The 13,074-nt window shown below is 57.2% G+C and overlaps 4 protein-coding genes across 4 annotated transcripts; 2 read left to right on the top strand and 2 right to left on the bottom strand.

Moving 5' to 3' along the window:
* Positions 1–38: 38 nt before the first annotated feature.
* On the bottom strand, positions 39–2,391 carry CAOG_03193 (hypothetical protein). Its single transcript, XM_004363975.2, has 4 exons — positions 1,365–2,391; positions 1,131–1,266; positions 559–1,034; positions 39–456 (listed from the first exon to the last, which is right to left on the bottom strand). The coding sequence occupies exons 1-4, from the start codon at positions 2,383–2,385 to the stop codon at positions 86–88; spliced, it is 2,004 nt and encodes a 667-aa protein (XP_004364032.2). The 5' UTR covers positions 2,386–2,391; the 3' UTR covers positions 39–85.
* A 634-nt stretch (positions 2,392–3,025) lies between these two features.
* On the top strand, positions 3,026–5,459 carry CAOG_03192 (hypothetical protein). The gene is made up of 2 exons (XM_004363974.2): positions 3,026–3,691; positions 3,858–5,459. The coding sequence occupies exons 1-2, from the start codon at positions 3,158–3,160 to the stop codon at positions 5,286–5,288; spliced, it is 1,965 nt and encodes a 654-aa protein (XP_004364031.2). The 5' UTR covers positions 3,026–3,157; the 3' UTR covers positions 5,289–5,459.
* A 533-nt stretch (positions 5,460–5,992) lies between these two features.
* On the top strand, positions 5,993–8,978 carry CAOG_03191 (hypothetical protein; the record flags this gene model as incomplete). The annotated part of the gene is made up of 1 exon (XM_004363973.2): positions 5,993–8,978. The coding sequence occupies one exon, from the start codon at positions 5,993–5,995 to the stop codon at positions 8,852–8,854; it is 2,862 nt and encodes a 953-aa protein (XP_004364030.1). The 3' UTR covers positions 8,855–8,978.
* Positions 8,979–9,016: 38 nt separating this feature from the next.
* On the bottom strand, positions 9,017–12,785 carry CAOG_03190 (hypothetical protein; the record flags this gene model as incomplete). Its single annotated transcript, XM_004363972.2, has 1 exon — positions 9,017–12,785. One exon carries the CDS (start codon positions 12,783–12,785, stop codon positions 9,243–9,245), a length of 3,543 nt encoding a protein of 1,180 aa, XP_004364029.1. The 3' UTR covers positions 9,017–9,242.
* Between the last annotated feature and the right edge of the window lie 289 nt (positions 12,786–13,074).

The following is a 13,074-nucleotide window of genomic DNA, read 5'->3' as shown; positions in this document are numbered from 1 at the left end:
GTGTTGATCGAACAACAACAACAACAACAACAACGTTGCACCACACGAAATATCAAAAAGGAGAGATGGGAACAGCAAGGTTAACTTAATTGGTAGACATCATTGTGACATCTGACATGGGGGAGGGAGCAGAGGGTGGCCGAGGATCTGGAACGGGTCGTCGCAGTTTGGATGTCGAGCTGCTGGAGCTGATCGAGTCTCGGCTGGACCGTTTGAGTGGCGCGGTGACACGAGCTGTGGCGGCAACCTGCGCGGCCACAGCCGAATTGGCTTCGTCGCGTCGTGCATCCAGCTGTGGGAAGGCATGAAGGTGAAGGTGGCTTGCACACAGCGGGGGATGTTGGGAGACCAGCACCGGCGTGGTGCAGGCCAATGGCTGCCCGGTCTCTTGTGCCGAGCGAGAATCGGTAAACTGGCATTGGCGAAACAAGACTTGCAACGGATCCTTGAGAATATCTGCAAGGAAGAAATGGAAAAAAACAACATGCGTCAGTTGCCAAGAAGTGAAACGCTTTTCACACCTATCGCATCAAATAAGAGCAACGTGTAAAAACTTACGTGAACTGCAGTACTTTGAAAGCGGCAAAGGTGAGTTCAGACAGCCTCGACCAAGCGGGTTGTCGAAAGCGCAGACAACGGCCATTGGCTGATCTTTCGCGCTCGCGTCAAATTGCTCGCTGATGGCGCGCTTGCTGATGGCAGCGAGAGCGTTGTGCACATCCACTGCCCGACGGTGGCGTTTAATATTGAGCTGATGGGTTGAGACAGTCAGCAACGGCATTGTGCCCTCTCGATCGGAGAGCGACGAAACGACGGATTCCAATAGGCTGTCGGTCATGTACTTTGACGCATTGGGCGGGAGCTGCGCAAGTTGCGTTCCTGCAATTTCTTCAGCCGTACGGGCAAGCGAGCGACACTTGCGCTCCAGCACGTCCGTCAACCGCTGAAATTGTTGCGTGTAGAGCTCGCGCATTCGTTCCATGCACGAGATTCGGTATTCATACAGTTCCTTTTCAGAGAGGATTTCAGCATTTCTGTTCCACAACCACAACGAGAGGTTGAGCGCCTTTAGCATTTTCAAAGACAAAAACACAACTCTGGAAAAAGGACTTGAACAAAAAAGTTCGTACCGGAGAGGATCAATACGTAGGAAATCATCTTGCAAGACCAACGGTTCCAGGGACGAGTCAGGGCCTGGAACAGTAGCCTCCTCGTTCGAGCAAAACCACTCTTCGTCTGGTTCGACCATGTCTTCGTCGCTCGAGTCTTCTGATTCGGAATCGCAACACACACGGATTTTCACGGCAACGTTAGCATGCAAGAGGAATGAGACACAGGAGCAGGCCGAAAAAGCAGGTACGTACCATCGCGACCGGCGTTGAGTGATGATGCTGCGAGCTGCATTGCCTCGTGGGAGGCACCCATGCGTTTGTTGGTAGTCTGCGTAAGATGCTTCACCTGCAGCATCTTTGTGCTCTCTTCAGAAACACCCAGTGCGGACAGCGTCTGCAAAAACCGGACTCGCTTTCGCTGCTGCTGCTGGACTGCTGCCAACTGGCTGTTTGCTGCATTGACCTTGGTCAGCTCGTCCGCAGACAGCTCTTCGACTGGTCGCTTTTTCCGCTGGGCAGCAACCAGAGCAGCAGCCGCAGCAGAAGCAGCAACCGCAGCAGCAGCAACAGCAGCCGAAGAGGCCGCCGCGACGGACTCGGCCGCCGCCGAGGAGGAGGAGGAGGAGGAAGAGGAGGGGTTTGGCTGACGAACAGCACCACCACCGTGCGACATGTTCATGATCTGCACGTGAACATCGCAGCACATCACCTCGGCCGAGGTGGAGACTGGCGTTGGGCAGCGCTTTCCAGTGACGCTCGAGACAAACTGGCACTGTCGCCACGGCGCAGTGGTGTCCTCCAGAATGTGACGAGCGCAGAATCCATACCCAGGAATCCGATCTGCCACGCAGATGCGTCCCGAGAAGGTGCACGGCATGAGGCTCGCCGTGGCAGAGGCGGAGGCCTGAGCAGCTGCCCCGCTCTGAGGCTGCTGCAGGTAGCGCACGTTCGTCCCAACGCGCTTGCGTGTGACTGTTGGTTCTGGAGCAGCAGCAGCAGCAGCAGCAGCAACATCAGCAGCAGCAGTAGCAACAGCGGAAGTGGAGCCTGTCGTTGCTTCCACTTCAAAGAGCAGCCCGTCGATCGCCTCAATCGTCAGGCCAGCGGGCGCGTGCAGCAGCACTGGGCCTGGCACTGGCACGGACGGCGTGTTGGCCGACTCGGCAATGACTGCGGCGAGAGCGCTGTCCGTGCTGTCTGTCGTGCTATCTGCTGCATTATTGACGGCGGCTGCGTGCTCGTCCAGCGGCGGTTGAGCAACAGCGTCGTCCATCCAGATAACAAAATGAAGAATGAGTGAATAATAGTAATAATTATTAGAACAATGATACTAACACCGAATGAACAACGATCGGAAGGCTCAAAAGCCAGAAAGCATTGAGCTTTGAGTTGAGCTTTTCACTGACAATCAGCCAATGCACTTTTTTGCATTCAACGTCTCTTTTGCTACTGTTAATTTACTTGCAGTGCTTGTTTTCGCTCTTTCGCGTTTTACTCTCACATCTCAGCTTCTGAGACGAGCAAATCCAGTCTTTCTTTGTCTTCGGCCTGTAAATCGTTCTCTCTCACACACACTCTCTCTTTCACTCTCTATCTCCGAGTATCTTCTCCATCGTACTCACCCCTCCTTCTCTCTCTCTCTCGCTGATCCCCCTTCCCACCCGCCTTTCATGCACCATTGGCTTTGAAACAACAATGCATGATTTTTTTTTTTTTTTTTTTTTTTTTTTGGCTGGCGTTGCATTGGATTCAGCGATCTCTCAATGCCCTCTCTCTCTCTCGCTGTCACTCGTCCACTCTCCCCTTCTTCCGACTCTGTTCACTCAGAACAACAACAACAACGTCAACAATGCTCCCCCTTTCTTGAACTTGATCCTCGTTTCGCTCACCATTGTTCTTGACTCTGTCAACAGGCTCTCGTTCTCGTTCTTCGTCTTGCTATCCCCCCCCCTTCATAGCCAAAAGGACCACCCTCCAAGCAAAACAAACAACCCCCCAAAAAACTTTCATTCCGCTTGTTGAGGCAATCCGAAACAAACCCCAACATGCTTGCTGCTCTTGCGCTGAGGCCGGCGTCACGGCGATCACTCGTCGCCGCGGCTGCAACCCCGAACACGACGGTGCGCGCGTTCGCGACACGGACTGCCGCACTCGCGTCTGCGCCGACAACGGGTGCATCCAACAAGCCACCGTCATCGTCGGCAGCGGCGGGTGGCGCTCGCTCATTCACAGCCGGAGACAATTCTTCGTCCTCGTCGGGCAGCGGCAGCAGTGGCGCGGGCAGATCTGCCATCCTCATTGCCACCGGCGTGCTCGTCACAGCTGCTGCCGCAGGCCTGGCTCTGACCAGCGTTAGCGAAGACGCCCGCGATGCCGTGCGCAAACACGTCCCGTACGGCGAGCAAATTGTCGGACCCGCTCCCGTCAAGCTCGCTCCAGCTCCTGTCGCCCCACCCAAGCCCATCCAAGGCTACAAGATGCCCGAGATTCGAAAGACGGAGAAGGTGGACAAGGTTGAAAAGGCAGACAGCGTCAAGGCGGAAAAGGCCAAGCCAGAGCAGGCAGACAAGCCTGAGGAGGTAGGTGGTTTTCGATTTTCCGTGCAGACAGCATATCCTCTGAACCGTCAAACCCGGTCATTCTCCAAAAGAAGAGAAGCAGCCCAGTCGAAAAAAAATCCCTGGATCACTCACTCTAGTCACTTTGATGCTTTTTTTTTGTCCTTTTCCGCTTTTGCTGTCACAGAGCAAACCGCCTGTCAAAGCCAGCAGCAAGTCAACCAAAAAGCCCGCAGCTGAAAAGTCAGAGGCGACCGCTGCTGCCGCCGCCGCTGCTGTGAGCCCTGCCACGACTGCCGCAGAGTCTGTGGTTGCAGAGACCAACCCAGCTGCCCCTGCTACTCCAGCAGTGGATGCTGCACCAGCGCCTGCCACAGCGGACGCCGCCACTCCAGACACCACTGCACCTGCAGGCGAAGCAGCACCCGTCGTAGCTGCTGCTTTGGCCGCCATTCCCGCAACCGACTTGCCGGCAGATGTTGTCGCCCCTGGCTCCGCCGCAGCAGAAGCGTCCCTGCACACGCCAACAGACACCTCGTCCCACCCCGTCGGCCACGAGAGCGCTGCTGCGCAGCCAACTGACTTGACCGAGATGCTTCACCGTGTCGAGCAGCTCGAGCGCGTCATTCGGGCGTCTGCCGACAACACGGCTTCTTCTTCGTCTTCTTCTTCTTCTTCTTCTTCGTCTGTGACCGACCTCGACGTGGCCTCTATCGATGGCACAGTGTCTAACGAAGCGATGGCTCGACAACTAGCACACATCCGACAACGTGCCGCCACAGAGCTCGCCGCTGCAGTCCGGGATCACCAGGAAACGCGCAAACACGAACGCGAGCAGTTGCTGGCTACCTTCGCACATGACTTGCAGCATCGACTTGCGACCCAGAAGGATGCGTTGACTGCCAATTTTGCTGCCGAGCTGAAGGCTCGCGAGAAGGACATTTCCGAGGAGTGGGAGTTGCATTCCGCCCTCGCTCTGGGCCGAGAGCGAGCCCAACGACTGGCTGTGCTGCAATCGTTGCTTGTCCGAACGAAAGCTCTCGAGTCTGTGCTCGACACCCAAGCGCATGCCCATTACCAGAGCCAGGAAACCCAAAAGTTCTTCCTCACGACGACGGCCCTGGCGAGCAAGTTGAAGGCGGGACTGCCCGTCCGCACCGAGGTGGAGGCGCTGCGCATTGCGGGTGCTGGCAGTGCGATGGTACAGACTGCCCTCGACAGCATTCCTGAGGCCGTTTTGGACCACGGTCCGCGCACGCTCTCCTTCCTCACTCTCCGACTCGAGAATGTCAAGCGCGCTGTGCGACGTGTTGCCCTCGTGCCAGAAGCCGAGGATGGCGTGATTGCGCATGCCCTGTCCTCGTTCTTTAGCGTCTTTATGCTGGAGCGTAAAGGACTTGTCGCCGGCGATGATCCCGACTCGATCGTTGCCCGCGCCGAGTACTACATCCGCCACGGCGATCTCGACAGCGCCGCACGGCACTTGAATCAGCTCAAAGGCTGGCCGCGCCGTCTGGCCAACGACTGGCTCAAGGAAGCGCGCGCTACTCTTGAAGCCGAGCAAGCAGCCGCGCTTTTGACTTCCTTTGCCAGCCTTGCTGCTCAAGGGCTTGCGTAAAACAGCCAACAATAGTGAAACAGTGTTTTTTTTTTTTTTGGTTCTTGTCCCTGTGACTTTGAAGCGTAGGTTGAATGGTTGTTTGTGGATTTTTTTCTTCTTCTTTTGCTTTGTTGTTGATTTCTTTGTACTTTGTTCTGATCCTCCATTTTGGATTACATGTTTTATGACTTTGTCTTCTACCACCCCTTGGAGGTTGCTGTATCCTTGGTGATTTGGTTTTGGGATCAATACCCATTTTCGCCCTTTTTTTCCGTTTCTTGTTGTGCCTCGCCCTGCAAACCCTTCTTCCCGTTTCTGGTTTGAAACAAAAGCAAGCAAACAAAAGGCACGTTCGCGGCATTTGATTTTTCTCCTTTTTTGATGCGCCTTGTCTTTCATTACTGTATCATTGTTTTTTTTTTTTTTTTTTTTTTTTTTTTGGGGCTGGTAGATCATTTTTCAATATTTCCTTGACATTTTCAACCAGTCTCAGTTTCTGTTGACGAGCTTTCCTCTGTTTTTTTTTTTTTTTTTTTTTTTTTCGAGACCATCATTGTGTTTTATTTTGCAGCAAAGTGCTCATTGCATCCAACTGAAGCCAAAAACCGACGACTGAAGCAGACACACAACAGGGCAGCCCCTCACAAGCGAGTCAGAGCGAGAGAGATTTTCTGAGAAAGAGAAGGCGCGCTCTGGTTTTGGCTCTCTCCTGACTATCAAGCATGTCGCACGTCCACGACCAGCAGCAGCAACATGCTGCAAGCATTGATGGCTGCATCCATGAGGGAAGCACCAGCGGGGGTGGCACTCTGCAGCAGCCAGCGGCGGGACTTGGTCGACGATCGTCCCAGCGACGGCTGCACAAGCAGAAGCAGCACGCCAGCGACGAGGCAGCTGCGCCCGAGCATGCGTCGTATGCGCTGGGTGGCGGTGCTGGTGGTGCTGGTGGTGCTGGTGCTGGGATGCACAGTGGGAGCGAGGTGCTGGACGTAGATCACCAATCAGAGCAGAATGATCTCGGCGGCTTCCCGCCAGCAGCAGCAGCCACCGCGTCAGCCAAGCCACTGCAGATGCAGCAGTCGGCCGTCCTCACCCGACGGCGCTCCAACAACAATGCGCTCCACGCAGCAGCAACCAGCACACCAGGAGCACCCGTCGCAGCAGCAGCAGCAGCAGCAGCAGTGGCTGTGGCAGACGACGCGGCATTCGTCTGCCAATCACCCGCGGCTCACCCCTCGGCCACCGCGTCGACCGAGCCCGCCGCCGCCCGCGCCGGCCTGTCGTCGGTGCCAGTGGACTTGCCTGTGACTGCGGGCGCCGTGGCAGAGTCGTCCGCTGCGGCTGCGCGGTCGCCATTCCAGGCCCAGGCCGGCGCACCAAATATGGTGGGGGACACCCTGTTAATCGGGACGAGCAGCGAGCACGCCGAGCGCGGCCGAGTGGCTGGCACAGGGCGTCCCAGCAGTGCACTCACCGAGCACACGCATCCAGCGGCGGTGGCGGGGACGCACGAGCGGGCGCAGGGCTCGCAGACGGCGACAAGCACTTCAGCAACTGCGCTCAATGACGCAGCACTGCTGCTTGTTCATTCAGACGCTGTTCATGACAGCCAGCTCCCAGAGGTCGTTGGTCAGGGACAAGCACAGGCCGCTCTACCAAAGCAAGGCCCAACCGCTCCTTTGTCGTCCTCTTCGTTATCATCATCATCATCAGCCTTGCGTACTGCTGCTGTTGCTGTTGCTGCTGCTCCCAATGCTGCTGTGTCGGGCTCAGCGAGCAAATCGCCAAACTTGGAAGCAGCTAATCCCGGAGCATCAACTTCATCACTGTCAACAACAACACCAACAACAACAACAGCAAACTCTTCACCGCCATCTGCGGCTTCATCGGCAGCAATGTTGACGGCATTATCGACTGCTATTGCAACCACTCGGCCTTCGCGATCCCCGCCGCCGCTTCCGAGCTCCACCACTACCAACAATACCAACAATAATGCAAGACGGGGCCATGCTCGACAGCCTCCGTCACACACGGCCTCCGTACCAAGCTACGCACCTGGGAGCGGACACGTCACAAGGCCAATCCGCAGCACTAGTGGCAACAGTCTGCTCTCGCCGGCCACGCAGCCGCAGGTGCCGGCCATGCCGCTCTACTGGGGTGCCATGGGCCCGTCGCCGTCGACCAGCCCTAGCTCGAGCGAGCTCCACCATCGCAACCGCGCCACAAGCTCCAACACGAACTGGCCATTGTATGGCGTCGGTGTTGGGCCGCCGATCGGCCGCACCGTCTCGGATGTGACTGTGGCCGTTTCCACAGAGCGCCAGCCGAGCCCCTTCGTTGGTGGTGGCGGCGAGATGCCCTTTGAAGGCGTCATGTCGGACTGTGGCCCGAATGCGTCGTCACCGCTAACCCCGCCAAACTCGAGCTCGTCCTCGTTGTCGTCCACGTCGAGCTTGATCTCACCCCCCACGCACGGCTCTGGCTTGCCCGGTGCCGGTGGTGGCAATGGCGGAGGGAGCGGCAGCAACAGTGGATCGTCGTCTCCCATGATGCGCTCCCCGCGCGCCTCCATCACGTCGCACCTCAGCCTCTGCCCGACAAACTCGACGGGATCCACTGGATCGCTCTCGTCCATGTCCTCGCTGGACAACAACTCATCGGCATCGTCGTTGGTGCGCGTTCTCGGGCGCTTGTTCACCATGTGTGCACAGCTCGTCGATGACCGCGCAATGCAACGCCCGGCGCCCGTGTGTGCTGCTTTACTCGCCACCGCAGCAACAACACCCGCCAGCACTACGTCACTTCTGGCGCTTCCAAACGCCACGCGCGCTGCGTGGATGAACAAGGGCAGCGCACCCATCACTCCAAACTCGACGCTTCCGTCACCATCGTCCTTGGACGTGTCTGTCGGAAATGGTGCGTCCCCAAACTGCGACCCGACCTCGGCTGCGTCATTTTTTGCAGCAACACCAACCAATGTTGCAGATGGAGCCAGGAGCGCCGAGCGTCCGTCCTCGTTCGAGTTGTGCGCTGTGTGCGACCCAGTCCAGAATCCGACCAACTCCCATCCGTCCGCCGTCTGCCTGAGGTACAACATCTTTTCAGGGCTCTCTCCTGACAACACCACGGTGCTCGCCGTTCGTCTTGCCAACTTGATTGCATCGTCGCTGCTTGTTCGCCTCGCGCCAAACTCGCTCGTTGATGCTGCAACGCTCGATGGTATTTCAACTGTTATTTGCGACCAACAGGCACAACGCGCCAAGCGGTTGAGCATGAACTCGCTCGGCGGTAGCATTGCGTCGCTGGAGAATCAAAGCGGCATCACGACCGCTGTGGACTCTACGGGCGGTGCGTTGCGATCACCGCGGCTCTCCGCAGACCAGGCCTTTGGGCCAAACCCACTCTTGCCTCCGCCCCAAAGTTCCGTGTCAGAGCCCGACGTTATTGCAAAACCCGCAACACCGTCGTTCGACGCCGCCAATGATGACAGCGATGACGATGATGGCATTCAAATCGACGACGAGTCAGACGATGATTCTTACGGCGATGGTGTTATTGTTGATGATGATGAGGACGACGCGTAGAGAGCTGCGCCTTTCCAAATTTTTCTTCTGTTAATCCTTTTTGTTGCTTTCCCCCCGATTTCAGGTTGTATTTTGAGTTCACGTTGTTATGATTCAATGTTTAGATGTGATATAGCTTCACCGATTTTTTTTCAAGCCTTCTTCATCCACGTGTAAGCATAGGATCGTGCAAACTGATGAAAAGCTTTATATAAGCGTAGAGGGTTAAAAACCTGAGAGAGTAACAAAAATTCAAACCAAAAATCACCACAGCGAAATACAAACACAAATACAAACAAAAACTTTGGGGGAGCAATCGCAGAAAGGGTGCAGAAAGCAGCTAGAACAAACAAACCTCGAGTTCCACACCTGCAAAGCTACTGTCCGACACACAGACACAATGGCGCAGCTACAATTCCGATTGCTTCAGGGTCACGCGAAGGGGTTTTGACGGAGCCGGCACGGCCAGAGTCGACTCTGGCTGTGGAGCCGCCGTGACAAACACTTCCGCCTCGGTCGACGTGGTGGTTTCGGGCGTACGAGGGAGAATGGAGGTTGTGGAATGCCGCACAGACGAGGAATCAGTGTCGGCAGAATCGGTGGCCGGACTTGAGGCCGATTCGGACAGTCCTGGACTGCTTGCGCTCGGGCCAGCGCCAGAGCCCTTGCTAGCGTGAGAGTTAGAGCTGGCTTCCAACTCACGAGGACGGGAGCCGACACCCGTGCCAGAGATGGACGCACGGAACTCGACTGGTTTGGCTTCAGCCGCTACAGTTGAAGAGGAGTTGTTCTTGGCACCCGTCATCAAAGCAGCCGTCAGCTCGCTGAAATCTGGCATCTCTGCAGGGCCAGCGCTGGGCACCGGTGCACCGTCGGATTTAAACTCGGGCGTGGATTTGCTCCCGCCGCCGTGCTCTTTGCGAGAATGCAGGGGCTTGCGGAGAGCATGGCCGACAGCTGCAAGCGTCTGGCCAACAAACGAAGGTTTGGATTCGGACGACAGCGACGAGCGCGAGCCCGAGAGCGACGACAACTGATCGAGCGACCTTGCAGAGCGGGAGTGCACCATCGACTCGTTTGCTTTTGCAAGCGCCGGTGTCGTCGTGCCGGAAAAGCTACCGCGTTCTGCACCAACCTCTCCGCTGCTGTCTTGGGATTTCGTATCGTGATGTTTTCGCCAAGAAAGTTTGCGCGCAATTTTGTGACCGAGGGAATGTTTCTCAGCACCAGGAATACCGAGAGCACCGTCAGCAGCAGCAGCAGTAGCAGCAGCAGCAGCAGCAGCAGCTGGCGTGGTCAATTCGGCATGCTCGCGTGGGTGCTGCGTGCTAGCAGTGCTCCCGCGACTGCCACTTCGGCTGCGAACCGCCTCGTCTCCGCCCGGCGTTGCGGCGCTGACGCTATGGGCCGACGCACTTCGTCGTGCAGGCACTGGTGAAGGTTGCTGCGAGTCAGGCGATGATCCCGTGGCCAACCGATTGGCCAAGCCGGCCGCGTCGGTGTCCAACGTCGATTCTTCCACCGCCTTGGGAAGCTCGCTGTGCTGTAGCGAGGATTGGCTTCCTATGGCAGAGCGGCTGATCAAGCGTCGAAGCCGCGAAAATGTGTGCGAAGCTGGAGCATGGGCAGGGGCAAGGGCAGGGGCTGGGCCAGGGACCGGGGCGGCAGGCGGCAGATGAGAGGCCAAAACAGCACTCTGCGTCTTGGCCAGTTTGCGATGGTCTCGAGAGGGGAGTGCGGAGGCGCTCTTTGTTGCACCGAGTGGTTTGTGACCTGTGGCTGTGGCTGTGACAGAAGGCGGCTGGGATCGACTCGAGGTGGCTGGATTCGCACTTGCGCTCACGCTCGCCAGACCATTTTCTGGCACCACTTCGGGCAACGGCGAGGAAGACACTGGAGCAGACATGGCAAGTCCCGCCTTGTCCTGTCCACTTTTAAGACGCCGGAATGCATTCAAGAAACGAGAGCGCGAGGATGACTCTGCCAACGGCGCTGCAACGCCAGCAGAATCGGTCTCCCCTGACAAGTCCTCCTCGGGGTGCACTTGAATAACGCTGTGCCGCAGCTTGGTCGGCAGGCTGTTGTTGCGTCGCATACCCTCGACATCCATGCTAAACCGTTGGTGGACGGCCACGCCGGACGGAATTGGGTCCAGCCCGACCATTGAGCTGGTCTTGGAGCTTCCCTTTCGCGACGAGCGGTTGCTGTCATCGCTGCTGCGTCTCGACCCCGACTTGGACGTCAGGCGCTGGACGAGTGCTTCTTCGCGACGGCAGTAGGCAGCGAAATGCTCTGACTTTAAAAACCGCGTGTAGGAATCGTGCTTCATGAGCGAGTACACGGAGCGCTCGGCAGCCTCGAAAAGCGACTCTGGTGCATCATCAAGCGCCGCTTCGATGCCAGCCCGCACGGCACTGGCGATATTGATAACGTGGGCGGACTTGAGCGAGACAAACTCGGTGTAAATCTGACGACCGAGCTCCATTCGCCGTTCCGCAACTTCGGCTCCCTCGAGCAGCTTGTATGTTTGAACCTTGGACCAGAAGAGAATGTTCTCATCGCTGTACTCGCCCTGGAGGAAGAAGACGAGCTCTTGTAGGCCGATGGGATCCGTGAGCAGTCCGTCGAACGACTCTGCCCATTTGGTCGAGCGCTTTTCCGGGCCCGCTCCGGGCGACGATGGGCGAAGGCCAAACAGGCTCGCACGTTGCGCGGACGGCGAGAGCGAGGATGTGCGACTACGCGGCGAGTCGAGCGACGCGGTGCTCGTGTTTTGCGCCCCGGATCCAGACGAAGACGGCGCCGAAGGAATGGTGGCCACGGATCCAGGTCCAAGCCACGGCGTGGTGTGGTCGGCATCGTCCGACGTGATGTCGTCCGCTTCAGCAATCGCAGCTGCCACCGCGGCAGCAACGGTCAGGGACATGTCGGATTTGGATGCTGTTGCCAGCGGTGAGCTGGAAGAAGCAATCTCGTTCACTTGGGTGCGACTGGTGCCTGCCAACGCTCCATTGCTTGCAACAGGTGGCTCGACAACAACGCTGTGAAGGTTGCTCGTGCTTGATCCTGCGCTGCTGCCGTCTGCAACGATGAGCAGATTGTTCGTGCTCCACTGGCTCGGTGTGGTCTTGAGGAGCAAGTCCAGCGTGCTGCTGTTCGCGCTGCTCGCCACGCTGCCCGTCTCGCTGTTTGGATTGGTGCTTGCGCGCAACAACAGCTGCTGCTGCTGCTGCGGACCGAGCTGCAATGCACTCAAGCCAGCATTGGCAGCGTTCGCAGTGCTATTGGCATTGGAAGGCGAGCTGGTAGAATGTTGGAGGCCTGGCACAGTGCGCGTCACGGCTGGGCCAAACACCAACCCCTCGCCAGCCGCCTGGTGGCCCTGTGCGCCCGCTGTGGTCGCAGACACTGGCAGAGACGACGTCGTGAAGCCCGCGGCAGCAGCTGGCCGGCCGAGTAGCAGCGGCTTGCGGTTTGAATCGATTCCTACAACTCCAGTCGCGCTCGCTGGGTCTGCGGCAGCAGCTGGATTCGTGCTGCCACCAGTCGCAATATCAGTAGTGGTAGTCGCAGTAGTAGTCGTAGTAGTACTCGCAGTTGCAGTCGTGTCGGTGTTGGATGAATGCAGGTCATTCCGCTGCTGCTGCTGCTGGTGTGAATTGCGATGGTCGGGCGTCGGCGCTGTCGTTGGTCCGAATGCCTGCTCTGTAGTGCTCGTGCTTGTTGATGCTGCTGACAATGTTGCTGTTGTTGTTGCTGCTGTTGCTGGTGCAGGAGCGACAGCTGACAGCGAGACTCGCGGCGAATCCACTCCACTGCTAATGCTGCGAACCAGGAACTGCAGGTCGGGGTCGTCAAGCAGACTCCCGCCGCCGCTGCCACTGCCGCCGCCACTGCCAGTGTTGCTGCCCACGTCCAACTCTGCGGACGCTGCAACACTGTCGCGAGTCATTGTATGGACAGCTTCGGTTAGGATGGGGATTTTTGAGATTCGACCTTGTTTTCGCTGTCGTTGAAAAACGGAAAAAAAAAAAAAAAAAAAAAAAAAAAAAAAAAAAAAAAAAAAAGGGTTGGAAAAAAACGACTGCTCTCACATAAGAAACGCATTCAACATTGCTGTTCGCGTTATTGTTCGAGTTGGCATGCATCAGAGCGCCAATGGACATGAAACGTGAGCTTCAAATCACGATCATGACAAATCGCAAAAAGAGAGCGAGCTGTTGGAGGATCTGATCAGACAA

The sequence above is a fragment of the Capsaspora owczarzaki genome (assembly GCF_000151315.2).
Source record: "Capsaspora owczarzaki ATCC 30864 unplaced genomic scaffold supercont2.4, whole genome shotgun sequence".
Lineage (NCBI taxonomy): Eukaryota > Filasterea > Ministeriida > Capsasporidae > Capsaspora > Capsaspora owczarzaki.
This window is presented reverse-complemented; position numbering and strand designations above follow the sequence as displayed.